Below are 23,948 nucleotides of genomic sequence, written 5' to 3' on the forward strand. Positions count from 1 at the left end.
GGAGGAAACTAGAACATACTGTGTGGATCCAGTTAGAGTCCAGCAGAATCTCATCTGAGGCTATTTCCTCTTGGTCCTAATAGTACTTTAATCAAAATGTATTCAGTTGGTATGTAAAGCTTTTGCATATATTGAAAATCACCAGTAAAGAAGTATGCAGGTTGTTCACATTATAAATTGTCAATTTATTTAGGGTCAAATCTGGCCCCTTCCTCCTCATTAGTGAAGGTTTCTAGGGATGGTGAAAGGATTTGGGGATTTCTGTACTCTCTCTGGGTGCCATGAAGGTTAGCTCTATGGGACACTGCATCCTTGCACAGTAGAATTTCAAGGGGCAAGCTTGGGGATGACTGGGAACAAGGCCAGTGGATCTTCTGATTACGCAAATCTGCTGACCTTTACCTCCAATAGCAAGGGTTACTGCAGCCCTAGTCTTTTTGGAACCTGTCTACACCAAGCTCGGCTTTCTCTGCTTCAGTACAGAGGAAAAGATTTGGCCTTTAAAAAGTTTATAAAGCATCTATCACTGATGGGGCATCTAGGGCTGTACATAAAACTATATCAAAGTTTATTACTTTAAAAACTGAGCCCAATGACTCGGGTACATAACTCTGTGTGCATCTGGGGTTTGATTTTTCATCTGAGCCTTATGTGGCCTCTGTCTTTTAAAGGCACAGTTTTAAATTGTGGGCACAACAGTTAGTAGTAAATGGGAGCCACGTTGACTTGGCCCTGGAAATGAGTTCTGGTAGCCAGTGCTTGGATTTTAAAAGCCTTTCCTCTTATCTACTGATTCTGCAGACCTATCTCTTGAATCTGAAATCCTGTTCCTTGCTATACTAGGGAAAACATTTTAAAGATTTTTTTTCCTCATTGTTGGTTTCTTTGGGTGTATTAGAATCATAGAATCTCAGGAGGTCATCTAGTCCAACCCCCTGCTCAAAGCAGGACCAATCGCCAACTAAATCATCCCAGCCAGGGCTTTGTCAAGCCTGACCTTAAAAACCTCTAAGGAAGGAGATTCCACCACCTCTCTAGGTAACCCATTCCAGTGCTTCACCACCCTCCTAGTGAAAATATTTTTCCTAATATCCAACCTAAACCTCCCCCACTGCAACTTGAGACCATTACTCCCTGTTCAGTCATCTGGTACCACTGAGAACAGTCTAGTTCCATCCTCTTTGGATCCCCCTTTCAGGTAGTTGAAAGCAGTTATCAAATTCCCCCTCATTCTTCTCTTCTGCAGACTAAACAATCCCAGTTCCCTCAGCCTCTTCTCATAAGTCATGTGTTCTAGTCCCCTAATCATTTTTGTTGTCCTCTGCTGGACGCTCTCCAATTTTTCCACATCCCTCCTGTAGTGTGGGGCCCAAAACTGGACACAGTACTCCAGGTGGGGCCTCACCAATGTCGGATAGAGGGGAACATGTCTAGGTCCCTCTGTATCCTATCCCTACCCTCCAGTGTATCTACCACTCCTCCCATTTTAGTGTCATCTGCAAACTTGCTGAGGGTGCAGTTCACGCCATTCTCCAGATCATTAATGAAGATATTGAACAAAACCAGCCCCAGGACTGACCCTTGGGGCACTCCGCTTGATACCGACTGCCAACTAGACATGGAGCCATTAATCACTACCTGATGAGCCTGACGATCTAGCCAGCTTTCTATCCACTTTATAGTCCATTCATCCAGCCCATACTACTTTAACTTTCTGGCAAGAATACTGTGGGAGACTGTATCAAAAGTTTTGCTAAAGTCAAGGAATAACACATCCACTGCTTTCCCCTCATCCACAGAGCCAGTAATCTCGTCATAGAAGGCAATTAGATTAGTCAGGCATGACTTGCTCTTGGTGAATCCATGCTGACTGTTCCTGATCACTTTCCTCTCCTCAAAGTGCTTCAGAATTGATTCCTTGAGGACCTGCTCCATGATATTTCCAGGGACTGAGGTGAGGCTGACTGGCGTGTAGTTCCCCGGATCCTCCTCCTTCCCTTTTTTAAAGATGGGCACTACATTAGACTTTTTCCAGTTGTCCAGTTGCTATGGGTAGGTTAATGTGGTAAACAAGATCCTGCCCGTGCTGGGCTGTGTTCCTATTTTCAAAACATTTTAGAAGATTTAGGACAAAAGAAATATTTTGGGCGTAATATTATTAAAGTAAGTAATAGCTTCTTGGGATTAATAACTCTTCATCCCAGAGGGTTATTAATCCCATCTTCCAAGAAAATGTCTTTGGTTCAAAACAGCATTGGTTAAATAATTCCTGTTAACTCACAATATGGGTGTGACTATAAATCAGGGGTGGGCAAGCTATAGCCCGTGGGCTGAATTCAACCCACCAGCCGTTTTAATCCGGCCCTCAAGCTCTCGCTGGGGAGTGGGGTCTGAGGCTTGTCACGCTCCAGCCAGGGAGCAGGGTCGGGGACCACTCCATGCAGCTCCTGGAAGCAGCAGCATAGCCCACCTCTGGCTCCTACGCATGGGGTAGCCGGGGGGCTCCGCTCTGCATGATGCCCATGCCCCAAGTGCTGCCCCCACAGCTCCCATTGGTTGGGAACCGCAGCCAATGGGAACTGCAGGGGCAGTGCCTGCGGATGTGGCCATGTGCAGAGCCTCCTGGCCACGCCTCCACATAGGAGCCGGGAAAAGGGATATGCTGATGCTTCCAGGAGCCACTTGAGGTAAGCACCGCCTGGGGCCTGCACCCCGAGCCTCCCCCTGCCCCAGCCCTGATCCCCTTCCTGCCTTCCAAACCCTCGATCCCAGCCCGGAGCACCCTCCTGCACCCCAAACCTCTCCTCTCCAACCCCACCTCAGAACCTGCATCCCAGCTGGAGCCCTCACTCCCCTGTACCCGAACCCCAATTTTGCGAGCATTCATGGCCCGCCATACAATTCTATTCCCAGATGTAGCCCTTGGGACAAAAAGTTTGCTCACCCCTGCTGTAAATAAATGTTCTAGACAATTTTTCAATCCCCAGTCCTGTCTACTAGTCTTGATAACTGATATGGCTTCACTGCATTTAAAAGAAATACCAGAATGTAACCTGAGTAATGGAATCACAATCAGATGTATAGACTCTGTTTAATAAATATAAAAGCATTTTCTTGATGTTTATCAAGGCTATCTAATTGTACATGCTGTACATTGGATCAAATTGTGTATGTCTGTACATTGGATCATCACTACTTTGTAATAGGGATTGTTTGAGTAAGTATGTGGTAGATGCTGCCTGTGGTCACTTACAGCTTGTGTGCATCTATTTTTTTAATGTGTGTTCCTGCTTCATTTTAAAAGTGGAATATTTGTAATAAAAATTTTTTCCTTGGTCTTAGTTTCATTTGTCAGTAGGAAGCTTGGAGATAAGGAGGCTGAAGAATAAATTTTAAGAATTATGCATTCTATATCCGCAAAATTTCATTCTCTTGTGATCTACATAGACTTGAAAAGACCTAAAGACATGTAGTAATTACAGATATGCTATACAATAGATAAGGCATTTTTATTTTTTGTATGATTCGTTTGTCCAAAGACATTTTCTGCATGTATTCATTTTATAATTATATCTTCTTTTCCATTAATTACAGAACTGAACAACTCCACGAAATCTTTCTTCCCAACAGAATATTTAAAATTAAAAGAGAGCTTTCAAAAATCAAGTTCTGCAAAATGCCCCCTGCCCAGCTGCAGGAAACCGTTCAGAGTTTGTGAAGGTAAGAAAATCATTGCAAAAAACATTGTTTCTACAGTATAACAGTGTAGACCTGCAGAGCCTAGTTTTCAAGCATGTTCGTGTGCAGTTACGTCTTAATTTTCATGTGCAATTGTCCTGAAAAATGTAAAATTGTTGTCTTTCAGATTCTAAATAACTAAGAAGAACATGTTCACAGGTTCCTATTTTCTTTACACAGAGATACTCAGTTTTGTAGCTCTTCTATTTCTAGTCCAGCGAACTCCTTGCTAGCTTTTCTTTTCCAAGCATCAGTATAGCACATCTCCGCTGTGATTGTTTTTCTCTTAGAACAGATAAAATATTTATTATACTCTTTATTTTGGAAACCTTTTTGTCAAATGCAACCAATTGCTGCATGAACCATATTTTAAATGGAGTGCATTGTATGTATGGGTGCCCAGATGTCTGGGCTTTCAAAACATTCAGTGTTCAAGAAATGATATATTGTTATAGATGGAGTGTAAATTTTCGTAATAAAACACCCAATCTGAACATATTTTATTTAAGCCTTCTCTTTTTGAAGGTTGTATTAAGTACATAAAACGTTAAAATCTGCAGGGTCATGGAAATAGTAAGAAGGTTTCAAGCAAAGGGAGTTATTCATACAAAGTTCACTCCACCAAATGTGGATCATTCTCCTGGGAGAAAACAGGAAGGGAAACGATGAGTACACGCCACAATTTTGGCAGATGCTTTGATTTTGCTATTATACTCCTCTTCCAATTTGTCATGCTGTGTGATATAAATTTTAACTGGTAGGATCCTAGTTAGAGCTTAGGGACAGCATTTTTGAGGGCCTCCCTTTTATACATAATTCTTTTGAATGTATAACTCATTTGCATGTTTCAGAGTAGCAGCCGTGTTAGTCTGTATTCGCAAAAAGAAAAGGAGTACTTGTGGCACCTTAGAGACTAACAAATTTATTAGAGCATAAGCTTCGTGAGCTACAGCTCACTTCATCGGATGCATTCCACCAAATGCATCCGATGAAGTGAGCTGTAGCTCACGAAAGCTTATGCTCTAATAAATTTGTTAGTCTCTAAGGTGCCACAAGTATTCCTTTTCATTTGCATGTGTTAATCAGTAATTAGATGCCCCGATATTCAGTCTGCTTATGCAAATGCCCATTTGTATTTGCAGATGTGCTAACTGCACATACAAAAGAGGGACTTTAAAATGTGCTGAAATATTTCACAAGAGTGCATAAGTATACAATTATCAAAAAATAAACTCATCAGAAATGTTTTGATGAAAGATCACTTGTTATGTAAGAGCTAAACCAGAAGATTGTATTATTTTCTAGCATTCGTTTTTGGTTTATTTTTGAAGATGAAATTGTAAAGTAACTCTTTCTGGAATTGAAGAGCCTCTGCAAAACCAGAGTTTAAAAAGATTTAAAGAAGGGATTTTTTTTTAATTGTGGTAAGTGGAAGTAAATACATGCCTATCTAGACTTTTATATATTGGACAAAATAAGCCATATTCTGCATTCATTTATATTTATGTAAGCCCCTTAAATTAAATGAGACTGCACAGGTGTAGTCAAGAAGACAACTGAACATACACTATATAAAACACTCATCAAAGCCAGATTTGCTTATATACTATATTAACTGGTATTATAATATTCAATTAAAGCAGGGGTTCTCAAACTTCATTGTAACATAACCCCCTTCTGACAACAAAAATTACTACGTGACCCCAGGAGGGGAGATTGAAGTCTGATTTTATGATATCTCAGTCTACCTGATTGATGAACTAAATGGGTATTTGATCCAGTCAGTACTGACAATGTTGGCAAGAGGTAGTTCGTAATGAGTTAAAAATATCATTATTTCATGCATTACAGAAAACACTTGCAATAACAAATACCTCTTATCAGTCACAGAACATAACTGGATCATAAGTACCCCTTATAAATTATCCAGTCATCTTTATTATAATGTATTTCTAGAGCGGGCAAACTTTTTGGCATGAAGGCCGCATAGGGTTTCTGAAATTGTACGGAGGGCCAGTTAGGGGAGGCTGTGCCTTCCCAAACAGCCAGGCATGGCCCAGCCCCTGCCCCCTATCTGACCCCCCTCTCCTTCCTGACTGGCCCCCCCAGGACTCCTGCCCCCCATCCAATCACCCCTTCTCCCTGTCCCCTGACTGCCCCCCCGGGACCTCTGCCCCCATTCAACCACCCTGTTCCCTGCTCTCTGACTGCCCCAATCCTTATCCACACCCCCGGTCCCTGACCACCCCCTGAACTCCCCTGACCTCTAGCCAACCCACCCTGCTCCCTGCCTCCTTACCACATTGTCTGGAGTACTGGTGGCTGGCGGTGCAGCTGCACCAGGACAGGCTGGTCGGTGCGGCTGCACCTGACCAGCTCTCTTAGTTAGCCTTTGGTTCTGAAAGGGTGCTGAGGGAAAAGAGGAGTATTTCAGAGATGGAGCCTCATGGAAAGTGAAAGGGAGAGGAGAACCAGAGATAGAATTGGACTGAGGAGACAAACAACAGTCGAAGGGTAATTTTTTTTGAGTGTTCAGTGTAAAGATGGTGGTAGAAGCAAGCAGCCTGGAGAGGGGATGAGATAACCCAAAGAAAGGGTGCTAAGGGAAAAGAGGAGTATTTCAGAGATGGAGCCTCATGGAAAGTGAAAGGGAGAGGAGAACCAGCCAAGAAGACATTGAAAGAACAACCAGAACAGAAACAGGAGCTCTCTTAGTTAGCCTTTGGTTCTCACCGATGATAGAGAAAGAGAAGAATGGGAAGGGTTTAGGAACAAAGATGAATTCCATAAAATGCTATATTAAGTTTAAATTGAAAACAATACTTCCAAGAAGAAATGTTAAAGAGGCCCAGAGATAGAATTGGACTGAGGAGACAAACAAGAGTCGAAGGGTAATTTTTTTTGAGTGTTCAGTGTAAAGATGGTGGTAGAAGCAAGCAGCCTTGAGGGGATGAGATAACCCAAAGAAAGGGTGCTGAGGGAAAAGAGGAGTATTTCAGAGATGGAGCCTCATGGAAAGTGAAAGGGAGAGGAGAACCAGCCAAGAAGACATTGAAAGAACAACCAGAACAGAAACAGGAGGACCCAGAGAGGATGGAATCACAAAAGCCAAGTGAGGACAGGATTTCAAGGAGGAGGGTATATTTAAGAGGGTCAAAAGTAGCCAAGAGATTAAAGAAGATGTAGATGCCCTAAGATTTGGCTAGGAATAGGTCATTAGAGACTTCAATGAGAGCAGTGTCAATAAAGTGAATAGGTTAGAAGCTGGTCTGGAGGAGATTAGGGGTGACATGAAAGGGAGAAATTTAGGAATTTAAGGTGGTGGTGCGTTCACTAATTGTGGAAAAGAAAGGAAAAATGGGAGATGAATTCATAGCTGGAGAGGAAGGTTGGGTCAAGATTGAAATTATTTTTTTCAGGATGAGGGAATCGGAGCATTCTTCTCTTCTGTAGAGAAGAAACTAGAAGGAAGGTGAGAAGTTGATGAGGGTGAGGAAGGAAATGATAGTGATTGAAAGGATAGGGGCCCCTGGGTAGCTGGAGGGGTTAGAGGAGGAAAACTGGTGAGAAATTTCAGTGTTGGTGATGGGAAGAGGAGAGGATGTTGAAAGAGAAGGTGTGAGGAATCTTGTTCTTCTCTTCGGAAAAATCGGCAATCTTGCGTGGAAAGGGAGGATGGACAAGAATGGCAAAGGGTTTAGGAAGAAGTCAGAAGGTGAATGGGCTTCTAGAATGGTGAACATGGGAATCAAGGAGGGTAGAGAAATAGTGTACTTCCATCCTCCTGATCGCAAAACTGAAGAAGGGAATGACTTTGTAATGGAAAACGTGAGCATGATTGTGGGTCCTTTCAGAGGAAGTCACTGAGAAGTAAACTGGAGCAGATGAAGTATGTTAGGAGTAATCTGTGTTTTGAGAAACTGACCTTGAGGTAGGAGAGAGGGACACAAGAATAGAGGGTAGTGGAAATCCAGAGAAGAAAGTCAGTGACTATGTCAATGGAAGAGGAGGAGTAGTGTGTGAAGAAGAGATTGAGACTAGAGAAGTCATGGAAGTCCAAATATGTTAAATATTTTCCTAGCATTACTTTACCATGTAAGTCCTTGATGTGTTACCACAGGAAAGCAAAGTGGTTGTGAGATGCAAGAGGGGTGCCCTTTGTGATTGTTAGTTATAGAGGAGATGATCTGTACAATCACAAATGGAGGGATGGTTTCCACAAGAGAGGGTCATTATCAGGATGGGGTCCACTCCATAGAAATGTTTGAGAACCACCTTCTAGAATGAGACTATTTACCTATGGAAATCCAGATAAGTATAACACATATTATACATCTAATAAAGTTGTGGTGAAACATGTTTCTTTAAAATGCAAAATGTTAAGAATGTGTTTATCCTGGGTTAGATTGTGCCCCATCATATTAGACCTGTAACATGGTGCTACAGGGGGAGTAAGCATCTTATCTCCGAGCTGCTTGGATTGTCTTAAGGTGCAGGAGCAACAGCAGGGGCTGTAGATGGGCAGGGAGTAAGAGGAGCCAGGCCCTCGTGATCCCCTCCACGGGGGAATATAAGCTGCACCTTGAAAAGGGGTGAGGCAACTTATTTCCATCCCAGAGTGAGGGGAGCAGGGGAGGAATTGTAACTTTTGGTGCTGCCCCTGGTATGATGCAGCTGTATGCCCCTTAAACAGGGCTAAGACTAAAAGTTCTACCTAGCCCTATGTGTGCAGAGCGACCTATTGTATGACATCCTTACCTGTTCATTTACTTGTTTTAAGTATTTGGATTTTGTAAACTGTGATACATAATTTACATTATTGTTATTTAGCAACCTTAACTGGTAAAGTTTTGTGACTTTAGAAGAAGAAAATAGGATTTGCCATGCAATTAACATCTGGTATGCTGCCTTTAGGGCAGTCAATACCAAATGCTTTAAAAGAAAGGGGGGGAAAAAACAAACCCACCACACAATTCACTTATTGCTAGTTGGACAATCATGTGCCGGGCAAGTGGGTGTCAGAATTCCATCCTGACTCCTTCAATAACTGTTGCATCCTGAAGTGTGAAATTCAGTTACCCCTGTTTTAGTGTGCATTCCAAGATGCAGAGAAGCCAATAAGGTCATGTCTCTCAAAGTATTAATTATAGAATTAGCACAGATGTCTGGATGGAGAAAGTATGGGTATTCCAGCAATTCTAGGCTCATCTCTTTCCCCCCACAACTCTCAGTTGTTCTTTTATGTGCTTATGTCCAAGGGAAGAAAATCTGAGACAGGAAAACAAATTTGTTGCTAGCTTTACATTATGAATGTGGGGAGGGACTTTGCACAGCCACTTTCCAGTATGGGCTAAATATTTTTAATGAAACTGGTCAATGTGGTGCACTGGAAAAATAGCAAACAATTTTTTATTGACATTAATAATGCTAGATTATGGAAGTAAGTGCCTGCATGAGTTTTACATGGTTTTGTAAATTCATGCACTACACAAGGTTCTGTAAGGGCATGCACTATAGAATCTCGGTCGTGCACTATATTCTTTATAAATCTGATCCCTCATTAAGATATACTATTCAGCCTTTTGGCTTGTATTTTAATCCGCGCGAACCAAATTTATTACTCCATAAAACAGCATGTGGTGGTTGCTGTCACTTATTTGTATTTGGTTATCTATTTAATGTTCAGAATATTATTGCTGCTTTGTGTGGAATACAACAAAACAGACAAAAGCATTCTATTGAGGTCCATGGAATTTTAAGTCTATAAACTCAAATTAATGATTGCAAGAGTTAGTGTGCAAATATCTAACTTATAAATAGGAGAATAAACGTCCCTGAATGGCAGTTCATCTTATTTATACAGAAAATATCACCTTCATTTCTGTCCAAACCAAGGCTGCCAGTTTTCTGTGGCAGCTGTAAAAGTTTGTAATTTTGAATTAAATTAAATTAATCTTGAAATATTTCAAAGAGTAAAAGACTTCAAATGAACAATGGTGCAAGGCTATTTTGAAGGCCTATATATTACTTATAAGAGGCGTAAATTCCATAAGAGTTTGGCTGTGCACTTAACAGTGAAAGGCCAAAAAGGATGCTGAACTCAAAGTGGGTTTTTTAATATGTTTTGGCTTTTAGGGTTTAAAACTTGGAAACCTATGCTGGAACTCATTGTAATTTTATATATGTTAAGTACTGTAGGAACACTACAAAAGAAATATTGTTGATCCTTTGTAAAACCTCAAGTATAAGTCTTGGAAGTTACAGCAATGTGAAATAACTATGTATGGGAAATAACTTTAATTATAAGATTTGTATGTGAACGATACATAAGACCCTTAGGGTCCAGGGCCCAGGACTGCAGCACTACCCGGCAACTTGTATCGCCAGGCTGCCACCCAGCAGTAACTGTAACCAGCTCCATTCCCATGACCTGCTGTGGACACAGACACATGGGAAGTTCTACCTCAAGGGTTTGACAGACGACAGTCTCATGGCTCCCTGCCCTATGTAAACCCAAAGAGCATCGAGGAAGTGTTCAGGCAACAGTGTGGATCTCTTGTAGTTACCATAACCGTTCCTGATCCTCAGTTCCTGGCTTTGACCTCAGCTTGATTTGGACTTTACTTTTGGACTTCGTCAATACCCAGGGTCATAGTCTCAGGCCTTGAACCTGACTATGAACTTCTCTGCTAGACTCAGGTTTGCCCGTGCTCTGACCCTTGCTGCTGACTGTTTTAAAAAATAAAAGTTTTTATTTTTAAACATTGAGCATTTTCCAATATAACTATGTAGATTCTAATCTCACAGTTCTGTGGGCTGTATAAAACAGCAAGTGAATACAAGATTGCTTATGGAGGTACCAATAGTTATGATCTTACTTGATGATCAATATTTTTCCTATCAACTGATATCGGGGGACTGAATTTCTCTAAATTGCCTAATTACTACTTTTCTTGTAATGTCCAAAGAATCAAATCTATGTCAATCATTTTAGCAATAGCTTTATGATAAATTTAAGGGTTACACAACAATTTTTACTCTAATTTGATTTTCTTTCCATTATGTTAGTTGCCTTATGACAGTGTCAATGAATGAGCTATAACTATGTAGATCATAGTGGATATTTGGCACTCCTACAGAATCAGAATGATTGGGAAAGCGGGTATAAATGATATAAGCCTAACAGAATGTCCATCATTTGGTATCACTACTGCTCAAATCCTGATGAAACACATGACTAGCAGAAGTCAATTTGGAGATTATTTAAGGATGTCTGGCAATCTACAGGTTAATAGAGCTCAATTGAATTTGCAAATGAGTAATATATATAAACAAAGAAAACAACTTTTTCTGCCCCATCAAAGTTAATCAAATAATGGTAGATGGACACCCAGCATATTGTCTGTGACTATGCCAGACTTCTTGTGGCTGAACTGCTATTGAAGGGGGTGAGTGACAAAGCAGGAACTGGGCGTGGGCAGATTGTAGGAGGGGCAGTGCATCACTGCACAGATCCACCCATCCTCCCATTCCTTTGGGGACTACATAAATCCCCAAGAAGGCTGCTTTACCATTTGCTTTGAGTAGCTTTCATAAAGTGGCTCTTCAGCTGAGCTCTAGCGTGCCAGACTGGGAGGAGGATTCCAGATCTTCATGGCCCCAGGCATCTGTCCAGCTAGTAGGACCAGGTACTGGACTCTGGACTGAGTCAGATCAACTATGGACAGGACTTGATACTGCTGTCAGTGTAAGCAATGGCAAAACACTCATCAGTTTCAAAGGGGTATGGTTGGGCCAATAGTGTTAATATTGACTTTATGGTACAATAATTGATGTGCAAAAGAATTGTCAGAATTTTATTTGACTGATTTTGATTTATAGACATGCTAAAAGGGGTACACATCCATATGGTGTAGGTGTCTTTGTCATAACTTAAAAATATATACTAACTGACAATTTAAGATAACCTGCCACAGGCAATTCACTGCCCTGACAATTACAATTCTCTTTGCCGCCGCCCCCAACCCCCACCCCAGATCCATTTTTAGATGCCTGGGAAGGAGCTCAGTCTTACAATGATCCTTGATGGTTTTCTGATTCAGGCCTTTTCATATTCAAGGGGGAATTGAATTTCAAAATCTTGGATCCTTCAGAACATGCCCTGCCAGCAGCCCCTCTCAATTTCTGTATATCAAAGCATATTCCTGATACTCTGTATTTCAATAAATACATTAATTAAAATAAATTATTCATTTTTTAAACTATGGGTTTAGCTTACAAATTCTCCATTGCTAAGAGTGAATGTGTGTTTTCATTCATATAAGTCACAAAATTGTAATGTAACAAAACAATAAAATGGGTGATATTTTACTGCCAGAAAAACATCAAGTGATATAAAAAGTGCATGCTTTTACAATCATTCTGTATTTCTCTTGATATTTGTTATAAATTTAATTTCATAGTGAAACCAACAGACTATTCTGAGGGATTTCTCCACTTAAAAATTTTTTTTAAAAAGAACAATTATAAAATAGCAATAAATCAGAGTGGTGGTATTACCTAATATCACCACATCGGTGCCTTGCATTTCACACTACTGGTAGGTGTAGTTTTAATTGGGAGAATCACCACATGCTTCCATATTAACTTCATTATTCCAATGTTGCACGAGCATGTCCGATATAAGTATTCTTTTTCAATTGCATATTATTCTGTCAAACTACTTTTTTTAACTGAAATTTTCCTCAGCTCAGAGTGACTTATTTCTTTTAAGCTGGAGCAAAACGGGTTCAGACAAATTAAAGAATGAAGAGTAAAATTTTTTATTGTTTGCAACTTTATTTTGAATACCACTAGCTCTTCAGAATGAGATTATAGAAACTTGAAATTTGGCAGGGATATATGTAACAGATGTGCCTTTTTTTGTGGTGTGTGAAAATCCTTTTTGATTTGTGTGACTTATAAGGGCTAAAAAGCCTACTTTGCACATGGACTTGTTTGTTACACAGGAACAGGTTTTTACTGAATCTGCCAATGTTCCAGTGGCACTGTGCATGCTTATGCTTGTGATTCAGGTAGAAATTCTCATTCCATGTCTGATTGTGCTGGCATATTTATGAAAGTTGAGTAAAATTTGTTTTAATGTACAGGTGCCTGGAGATCATGATTTATAAGGATGTTTATGGCATGAGACAAAGCTCCTTTTGGAGCCCTCCAACTTTCTGCTGCACTCCAAAGAAACCCTGCCTTGTTCCATACAACATGGAAAAATGACGGAGTAAGATCAGGATCACAAATCTGCTTCACTCAATTCATAAAATTGGGCACTCAATGAAGCATGTGTCCACACAGAGGCTCTTCTTGCAAGTCTCCTCATAATATGCAGGACCAAGTTATACTGCTGTCTAACAAATAACAGTTGCTGTGGTATGCTACTAAGAACACATGATAGAAATATTTTTAATTGTTTTAAATATCAGTACTTGAAGGTCAGTCCACCTATTTAGGCATCTAAATATGGACATCAACTTGATTTTTAAGACTCTTACCTAAATATCAAACAGCAGCGTCATTCACTAAAGATCGTTCAGCCTTCACATGAATGAGACAGGGGTTCTGTGGATAAAGTATTATCCCCTTGTTAAAGACTGTATCAAAATGTGTACATACAAGGGAGCAGAGTTAAGATTTCACAGACAACCTTACCTTTGATATTTTCTAATTTAGAGTGATATACTTTGTATTCTTCAAATGTGTATATTTAAATTAGGAAGGTCACTGGTGCCCTACAATGCACCTTCATGAGCTTTAAGAGGAGTTAGATGGGGCGGGATGGGGAACAGGTCTCAGCCATAGTATGGTTCTTTGGACTCCCACGTGAAAACATACAGCACAGTCCCTTCTGCCCCAAATGAACTGACATGGTTTCAGTGGAGACAAAGGCCAGTAGGGATGAAGGTGGCTCCTATAGCCCTCTTAAGGCTTATGGGCATTAGGAGTGGCCCCAAATGAGCTTCCTAAAGATAACTGAAGATGCTTCTCTTTCACACCTTGATAGGCCCACAGGAAGACAGAAGGGAAGGCCATCCTGATCACCATCTCCTGGGCTTTCTGCTCACTCCAGCCATCCCCTAAAGTTTGCAGGATCAGGGCACTAGTCCTACAGACCTCAGGTGACTTGTAGAAAGTGGGGTTGGATGAGAGCAGGAGGCTAGAGGAAGTGATCAGGGAATTTTTCCTCCTTCTTTGGAAATCTTGAAGTCTGCAGGCGGAAAGAACCCACCCCCCCCAACTCATAACCCTTTGGAAAGAGATTTTTTTTTCTCTGTTTGACCAGCCTCCCTCGCAATCACTTATGCTTTGAGTTATATCTGTGCAAGGAAACAAGGGACTTCATTTGTATCTTTTCTTTCAGGTTTAGATCTCCAGCTGTAATCTGACATTTTACACGGAGCTTTTCAAGCTGAAATTGCTGAGCTATGTTCAAAAAATCCAAAGTTATGAACTTTTGAAATTTAGATTTCAGTCAGCTAAATTTTGGACCTGGGCACCAAAAGAAGTTTTCACAAGTACTTAGTGCTTCCGTCCCATTTTCAAAATGACTGGGACACCTGGGAGCCTAATTGTGATTTGAAGGTCAAAAGGATATAGGCTCCTAAGTGCCTGAATCACTTCTGAATATTATACTCTAGATCTTAGCTGGATGAGTCTAGTAAACTAGACTTTTTATAGTCTTTTCACTTCTCTACTTTTCTCGTTTTGGGAGGCTTTTTGAATAGGATGGTTTTGGGAGGGGTAGCTGGTCCAAAGAAGCAAAATCTGTTCAGTGTTTTCGAACACCAGTAAATTCCCCTATTTTTAGGGTGACATAATTCAGGAAGCCTTTTTCATGTCATGAAAATTTAGTAGAGTCTACAAGTTTTGAGACTAATTACTTTAGTAGGTATTTTAGAGGGATTGCCAGAATCAGAGACTTGCACTCAAAACTTATTTGCAACCCTAATTATGTAGTGATTGTCAACATGCTAATTTTTGTAAAATGGCCCAAATGACCACCTCATCAGAAATTATTCACCTAGAATCACTCTTCTAAAAGAGACACCAAGCACAGTGTGGATTAAATGATTTTGCAGTATCATTTTTTCACAATGATGTAGCGTGGAAAAGTGTAGCCCACAATTTCTATGAATTAAACATAGCCAGGTAGGTTTTTGATGTATTTCAGGGCAAAGGAACATTTTTTTCTTTACTAGCGCGTGTTGAGAGCAAGGATTTAGTTTCTAGAGTAGTTGTACTATTGCCACTTTCAACTGACACTTAATTGATTAACAGATGGTAAGTAAGGGTATGTCTACATTGCAGCTGGGAGCGAGTCTCATAGTGGAGGTAGACAACTTGTGCTAGTGTGGCTCAGAATAGCTAGTGGATGTGCTAAAAATAGCAGTATGGATGTTGTGCTTCTGGCAGATACTTGGGCTAGATGCTCAAGATCAGACTCGGAGGATAGGGTGGGTTTGAGAAGCGGAGCTACTACCCAAGTTGCAAAGTCCACACTGCTATTTTAAGTGCACTAGCTTGTAGACTCACCCAAATAATAGGGAATTAAAATCTCTTCCATATGTTGGGTGTCAAATCCTGATTGCTTTACTTATGCTCATGGAAGTCAGTAGGATTACTCATGTGGGCAAAGTGAGTAGGATCTGGTTGTATATATTCTTAATGCAGTATCAGAGGGGCGTTTCTGTGGATTCTACAGCAAGAATAATTGTAGAATAGCAGTAGTTTCCTATATTAAAATTGCTGTTCTTCAATGTAGAATGATTACATTATAAAGTCCAATCCAGGATAAATTTAATGCGGGTTCGCTTAAAGTAAATCACATCGAGATAGAAATAAAGGATTATATTTGTCTAAATCTTTTAGGCTCCAGCAACTACCCAGTCATAACTGTCACTAAATGTTTGCATAATTATACTTTGATTACAAGATGATTCAAAATTGTTGATGCAAAAATAGCCGTCTGGCATTTTGTGTTGTTTACTATAAGAGTGGAAATAAATAAAAGCAAATCACACAACAATCTTAATTGGGACCCTCTGGAGAGGATAATATACACTGAGGATTTATGTATAAAAGCACATAGTTATAACACTGGTGATAGAACTTAATGTCAATTGGAAATTCATTCCAAAAAATGGAAATCGGATCAAATAAATCCAGATTTATACTTGGAAATGTTGAATAAGTGTTATAAAAGAGAAGCAGATAAAAATATGCTTTAAATATCAAAACTAGATTTGAAATATGGGTTTCGTATCAAGATGTGGTTTTTATGTAAATCACATCTTTGTAGTGTCAGGAAAAGTTGTAAACAAGACTCCACTATTTTTCAATAAGTAAAGGTAATGGTTTCAAATGTAAACATAAACCAGGCCCATGTCCTGCAAAAACTTAAGCCCCTGCTTACTTTGAAACATGCGAGTAACCTCATGGATTTCATTAGGGCTACTTACTTTCTAAAATGGATATACATAAGTCTTTGCAGGATTGAGGCCGAAAATAGCTTCCAAGTACAAATCCATAGAATATTTTTTTCTCTTCACAGAAGCTTGGCATTTTTTTTTTTTTAAACTATGGGTTGCAATCGTATCCTTTATGAAGTCAATGGGAGTTTTGACATTCACGGCATTGGAGTCAGAATATCACCCATGATCTCTTAAAATGCATAGGGTTAAACGGTTAGGGTGATTTACAGACTAGTAAGCCTTATCTGTCCATGGTAAATTGGTCAGTTTATACTTCTAGATGTTTTATAATTCTATTTAGATTGTTATAGAAGGTCTAACCAGAACTGAGTCTACAAAGGAAATTTGTGCATCACTAGTAGACTAGCACTTTTTGAATAATGACAGGTTTCAGAGTAGCAGCCGTGTTAGTCTGTATTCACAAAAATAAAAGGAGTACTTGTGACACCTTAGAGACTAACAAATTTATTTGAGCATAAGCTTTCGTGAGCTACAGCTCACTTCAATGGATGCATTCAGTGGAAAATAAAGTGGGGAGATTTATATACACAGAGAACATGAAACAATGGGTGTTATCATACACACTGTAAGGAGAGTGATCTCTTAAGATGAGCTATTACCAGCAGGAGAGTGGGGATTGGGGGGGAAAAACCTTTTGTAGTGATAATCAAGGTGGGCCATTTCCAGCAGTTGACAAGAATGTCTGAGGAACAGTGGGGGAGGGGGGAAATAAACATGGGGAAATAATTTTACTTTGTGTAATGACCCATCCACTCCCAGTCTCTATTCAAGCCTAAGTTAATTGTATCCAGTTTGCAAATTAATTCCAATTTAGCAGTCTCTTGTTGGAGTCTGTTTTTGAAGTATTTGTGTTTGAAGAATTGCCACTCTTAGGTCTGTAATTGAGTGATCAGAGAGATTGGAGTGTTCTCCGACTGGTTTTTGAATGTTATAATTCTTGACGTCCGATTTGTGTCCATTTATTCTTTTACGTAGAGACTGTCCAGTTTGATCAATGTACATGGCAGAGAGGCATTGCTGGCACATGATGGCATATATCGCATTGGTAGATGCGCAAGTGAACGAGCCTCTGATAGTGTGGCTGATGTGATTAGGCCCTATGATGGTGTCCCCTGAATAGATATGTGGATAGAGTTGGCAACGGGCTTTGTTGGAAGGATAGGTTCCTGGGTTAGTGGTTCTGTTGTGTGGTGTGTGGTTGCTGGTGAGTATTTGCTTCAGGTTGGGGGGCTGTCTGTAAGCAAGGACTGGCCTGTCTCCCAAGATCTGTGAGACTGATGGGTCGTCCTTCAGGATAGGTTGTAGATCCTTGATGATGCGTTTGAGAGGTCTTAGTTGGGGGCTGACGGTGATGGCTAGTGGTGTTCTGTTATTTTCTTTGTTGGGCCTGTCCTGTAGTAGGTGACTTCTGGCTCTGTCAATCTGTTTCTTCACTTCAGCAGGTGGGTATTGTAGTTGTAAGAATGCTTGATAGAGATCCTGTAGGTGTTTGTCTGAGGGGTTGGAGCAAATGCGGTTGTATCATAGAGCTTGGCTGTAGACAATGGATCGTGTGGTGTGGTCTGGATGAAAGCTGGGGGCATGTAGGTAGGAATAGCAGTCAGTAGGTTTCTGGTATAGAGTGGTGTTTATGTGACGATCGCTTATTAGCACCGTAGTGTCCAGGAAGTGGATTTCTTGTGTTGACTTGTCCAGGCTGAGGTTGATGGTGGGATGGAAGTTGTTGAAATCATGGTGGAATTCCTCCAGGGCTGCTTTTCCATGGGTCCAGATGATGAAGATGTCATCAATGTAGCGCAAGTAGAGTAGGGGCATTAGGGAATGAGAGCTGAGGAAGCGTTGTTCTAAGTCAGCCATAAAAATGTTGGCATAGTGTGGGGCCATGCGGGTACCTATCGCAGTGCTGCTGATTTGAAGGTATACATTGTCCCCAATGTGAAATATTTATGGGTGAGGACAAAGTCATAATGTGATATATGCCATCATGTGCCAGCAATGCCCCTCTGCCATGTACATTGATCAAACTGGACAGTCTCTACGTAAAAGAATAAATGGACACAAATCGGATGTCAAGAATTATAACATTCAAAAACCAGTCGGAGAACACTTCAATCTCCTTGGTCACTCAATTACAGACCTAAGAGTGGTATTTCTTCAACACAAATACTTAAACAGACTTCAACGAGAGACTGCTAAATTGGAATTAATTTGCAAACTGGATACAATTAACTTAGGCTTGAGTAGAGACTGGGAGTGGATGGGTCATTACATAAAGGAAAATTATTTCCCCATGTTTATTTCCCCCCTCCCCCACTCCCCACTGTTCCTCAGACATTCTTGTCAACTGCTGGAAATGGCCCACCTTGATTATCACTACAAAAGGTTTTCTTCCCGCCTCCCCCTCCCTGCTCTCCTGCTGGTAATAGCTCATCTTAAGCGATCACTCTCCTTACAGTGTGTATGATAACACCCATTGTTTCATGTTCTCTGTGTATATAAATCTCCCCACTGTATTTTCCACTGAATGCATCCGATGAAGTGAGCTGTAGCTCACGAAAGCTTATGCTCAAATAAATTTTAGTCTTTCAGGTGCCACAAGTACTCCTTTTCTTTTCACTTTTTGAATGAATCAATAAAATAGTGGATATCAAAAAATCAGTTGATTTAATGTATTTGGAGTTTAAGAAAGTCCTTTACAAGAGATTACTGAAGAAACTGAGTAGTTTTGTTTTAAGAAGCAAAGTATTCTCATAGATCAAAATCTGGCTAAGAATCAGAGGGAAAAGAATAGGAATAAATAGTCAAGTTTTGCCCGCCTGTGAATAGAGACAAAACTGTTACAGTATAACAGAGTTTAGGGAAAGACATTCTACATCCATTTAATGAGGGGAAAAGCCCTGGCAGAGGGGAGTGCTTTCATAAATGTTTGGCTCCTGGGTCTGCAATGGACTGTACTTTTGGGGGGTAAATCTGCTTTATTGGGTAGGAAAAGTAACTATTGATATGCTTAGATTCAGATTTGTTGTGATTTTTTTTGTATTGTGACCACTTGCTTCCACCACTCTATTTACAGTAAAATTTGTATTCTTTCTTTTAAAAAAAAAATCTTTTTTATTATAAATGCTCATAAGGGCTATGTGGTTTACAGGAGTAGTGGGTTAAGGTAAGACTGCTAAACTGAGATACACTGCACCTTTGGGGATAGAGGATTTGGAATTGCTGTGGGTAGCCAATCTCTCTGGAGCTGGATATCACAGGGGAATGATTCAAAGGGATTCGGGGATTTGGGTGCACCTATTTGTTTACCTGCAAGGCAAAGACAGGGCTGGCCTAAGCCCAGAGGAGAATGCTTAAGTGGCTGAAGGACTGGCAGCATCAGGAATACCCAGCTACCATAAGACAACTCTCATTAGCGACAGTGGGTAAAAGTGACTTGGCGTCCTAGGTGCTCTGAGATCCATCAGTCTTTTCCAGGAAAGAGGGATGTACACTGGTGGTGAGATGTGCTGCTTTTAGTCTGCATTAGCTCTTCAGATAGAGGCTATCCATATCTGATGCTCTCAATCCAGTGCCTTTCATAAGCATTGTCTTTTACTTAAAATATTTTTTTAAAATGAATACGTGGACTGAAGTGACATGATCTGTTTTCCAGCAGGTTTCCAAAGGCATACAGATCCTGTAGCAAGAAGGCACTTCCCACATGCTGCTCACAGGATGGACTATATGGATTTTGAAGATGATAGCCGTGGATGGTGGTTTGACATGGACATGGTGATAATCTACATTTATTCTGTCAACTGGGTCATAGGATTCATTGTTTTCTGTTTTCTTTGTTATTTTTTCTTTCCTTTTTAGGGGACTGCATTGGTTAGTAAAACTGAAGAATCATGCAAACAAAGACAATGTAAATAGAAATGGTTTGAAGTAACGAATGCAGATTTTTCTTTGTGTGGGCTGGAGTGTTTATGATTCCAAATTGTATTAGGCTGTACCAGACATGACATGGGGCTAATGATCTAATTACTGGATGCTTCTGATATAGGTATCAAAGATTTGAGCTTTGCTGAAAACTTAATGTGAAATCCTGGCCTCATTGAAGTCAGTGGGAGTTTTGTCATTGATTTTATTGGGGCTAGGGTTTCCACCCATAATGTGTAAAATCACCAGTATGTAGAAATGGACCATCAAGATTTGTTTTGAGGAGTTACTGCTCAGAGGGATGCAGCCTGGTCTGGTAGACCAGAGTTCAGTTTTTGGCTCTGTACTGATATACTGTGCAACCTTAAGCAAGTCATATCATCTACTGGTGCCTCAATTTCCTCATGTGTAAAAGGGGGGTGATGGAGGGAGGATCCTCCAACACTGACAATGTGTCTCAAAGTTAATTATTAGCACCTTTCATGTGGAAGGATCTCAAAACACTTTAAGCTCTGTCTATATATGGATGCAACCACCATTTAATGCTAGCCACGCTACAAAACATTTTTAAAGTAGAGAAAATGGAAGAACTTCTCCAACTGATGCCACTGGAGGGATTTCTGATACTATAATAAAATGTAAGTACACAAAGATAGGTCACAGTGGCTAAAACTTCTTCTACTTTTGAGAAGTACAAGGGAGTGTTTAATTTCAAGGGACTCAGTCCTGTAAGCTACTGAGAACGCTCACCCTGATCCAGGAAAGCACTTAAGCATGAGTAGTCCCGTTAACTTCAGGATTTGCATTGATAACCTCAGGAGCTGCTGCTGGTTATTCAGTATGTAGCACTCTTTCAGTGTAGCTAATACCATTCCATTAGATTGCTAGGAGATGAAGTGGACTTGAATAACTGTAATGGGACTGCCCAGGAACTTAAAGTTCAGAATGTGCTTAAGTACTTTGCTGGCTCAAGGCCAGAAATAAGCAAGGCCTCAGACTTGTATCTTATCTGAAAGATGGCCCCTCCAGTAGCACATTGGCTCCTAGCTGTTTTCCTCAAGCTGTATAAAATAACTTCTTAGATTAGACTGCCCTTTGAGGATTTTTTTACAGTTAAAATACCTGTACAGCTAAAATTATGTTGACTGAATGGATGTTTACTTTCTTTTAATATTGCTCTAAAGGATACTGGGAAGTGTAGTAATTTCACCATCAACATACTTGTGAGCAAAAGAAAAATTTAGTGTATGCAATTACTTTCCCTCTAATTACAATAGGTTGTCTTGTATTATTGATAGATCATTAGGCATAACTTCTCTTCTCTCCCCCCCTACCCCCCATTAAAACTTCAGAGGTTTTAATAAAACTCACAGCACAATAAAACTCTCTGCAAACTTAAAACATGTTTCTCAGCTATGCCAGAATTCAAGTTATAGCTTTTGGTTTTTTAAAATTTGCAAATCAACTGTTCCTGGCTCAGTGAAGAGAAGGGATGTAAAGCACCTTTTCAGCCAAAATGTACTTGCGCTTCCTGAGGTCAGAAAGCGTTAGACTGAAAGGATGTATCATGAAATAATTGCTTTAGCTAATTGGTGCTATTTTAAAATGTAAAACACGATTTTTTTGGGAAATAATTAAATGAGATTTAAGTAGGGTGTTTCTCAGATGAATATATCAATTAGTTAATATTTCAAAATGTATTCTTATATAAGAAATCTATTCCAGACAACACCAATTAAGTGAAAGTAAACTTTCATAGAAAATTTCTAGTAGCACTGTATCATGGATTTATTCTGAAAGATGAAACAGGAAGGGAGACAGTCAAATGTAGTATTGCCTTCTTCTGTATAATTACAAGAGTTGATAATTGTGGGTGGATACATTGTTCTAATTTAGTATAAACATTTTTATATGACATATATAACATTTCTAAGGCGCATGTACATATTAGTCAAGCTATATATTTTGTCTATACTGTTGTTTTGGTTAGTTAATTTGGCTATGAATTGCAAAGAATAATGAATAATCAGATACTAAAGGGATGGATTTAGTGTTTCAGTTTTTATATAAAGCTGTTTCTCCTTCAGAGAGACCCAGAAGGGGTAGAATAGTTGTAAGCTGCTTTTCTCTATTGCCTCTTTCCAAATGTTTTTAAACTTTGAAAATGTTAGTTCATTATTACTGTCTCAAATGTGCTTCCATTGAAATTTTGTCACAAAAATCCTATTGACTTCAGTGGGAACTGGAGTAGGTCCTTTTGTGAGCAGTTTTATTCTTAAGCACTTGGTCTTGTTCTGGAATGTATTCTAATCTATGAGGTTATTACAGAGTTTGCAATAAAATCTGAAGTTGTTTGACACAGCTGTAAAATATTACAATAGATATTGGGTGGAATCAAATTTGAATATTTTTTTTCAACCCATGTTATGTTTCTCTTTTAATTCTGATTTTGGGAAGGAGTAGAGATTTTGTGGGGAGAGGCGTTATAATGAATACAATTATCTTTTTTCATGCTAGCATTCTTAATTGTGTTTGTACTTTATGTGGAAACCCAAAGGGACTAGAAACTTTAAACTATCAAGTTTGTCATAACCCACAGTGGCACATCAACTCTTTATTCTGGATCTGAATACATTCTATGGATGATTTAGTACTAAATGCCCATGTTGTTCTTCCAAACATATATAACTGCATTAAACAATGGCATAATGCGAGAGACCGAATGAGATTTTAGTGGCTGGTGCACAGTTGCTCATAGATGAGGTTTCATGCTCAGCTTCTGACAAACTTTTCATTAGCAGTTGCACTTTTACCCACCACAGGTCCTCCCCTGCCCCCCCATAGTCCCCTACCTCCTCCCCACCACCACCATTAAATACTTTTAAAAACTAGGAAATAACACACACATTGTTTTATGAAGCACATAGGCTTGCAATGCACAGCATTCACAGAAATATACATGTGAATGTAAGTGACAAACCACAAAAGCAAGAATATGAAAAGTTCACACCTTACCATTGCCAAAACTATCAAGGGCCCCAGACCATACTCCACTCTAGCCCCAGAGATGCCAGATTTCCATCAGCCCCTGTGACCCAGGGAGCCCCTTAGTGCCAACTGGCAGAGGGTACACCATACCATAACTCTCATCTGGCCTTACATACTCATTGCCCCAACTCACCATAATCTGTATCTAAAAGTTGTCATGTAAAGTGTCATATGCAAACTGGTAACATGCTGGTAATTAATCTTCATGTTTGTACATACGTGTGGTATATAAAGAATTCTAGATGTTTGCTGAAAATATGTTTCTCAAATGTGTTTCATGGACAGTGCCAAAGCACAACAAAAGGAATGTTGTTTTGCAGGCTTGGTTGTGTCTCCAACGTAAAGTAAGCAAGGTGTGACCGAAGACTATTAAAAACACATTTACGTGCAAGGTAAACAATGCCATCAAGCAAGCGAATGGGGAGGGAAGATGACCAGTTAACAGTCTTGACAAGAGATGGAGACTACACCCCTAAGAAGCCTTCCTGCCTCTTGAAATAGGGTCAATGAACTTTGGAAGATAAAACAGAGGGCAAGAAGCCATTTTGTCATCCTTCACCCGAGGAGACAAAGAAAAGTGCTTTGGGCTCCATGTTGGATCCTGGCTAAAGATGGGCCAGCTAAGCTGGAAGAATGACACTAGTGAGAGAACTATTTTGAACAAAAGACTCTAGTTTAAATTCAGTTTTAGTTTTAGAA

The 23,948-nt window shown here is 39.9% G+C and overlaps 1 protein-coding gene across 1 annotated transcript in view; it reads left to right on the forward strand.

The window, feature by feature from the left end:
- The window catches only part of RNF180 (ring finger protein 180), a 128,333-nt gene extending 105,540 nt beyond the window's left edge, over positions 1 to 22,793 (forward strand). The window contains 2 exon segments of the mRNA XM_043514740.1: positions 3,595 to 3,720; positions 19,939 to 22,793. Coding sequence (XP_043370675.1) covers positions 3,595 to 3,720; positions 19,939 to 20,138 — 326 coding nt within the window. The 3' untranslated portion in view covers positions 20,139 to 22,793.
- The last annotated feature ends 1,155 nt before the right edge of the window (positions 22,794 to 23,948 follow it).

This window comes from Dermochelys coriacea, chromosome 5, assembly GCF_009764565.3.
Source record: "Dermochelys coriacea isolate rDerCor1 chromosome 5, rDerCor1.pri.v4, whole genome shotgun sequence".
In the NCBI taxonomy this organism is placed as follows: Eukaryota; Metazoa; Chordata; order Testudines; family Dermochelyidae; genus Dermochelys; species Dermochelys coriacea.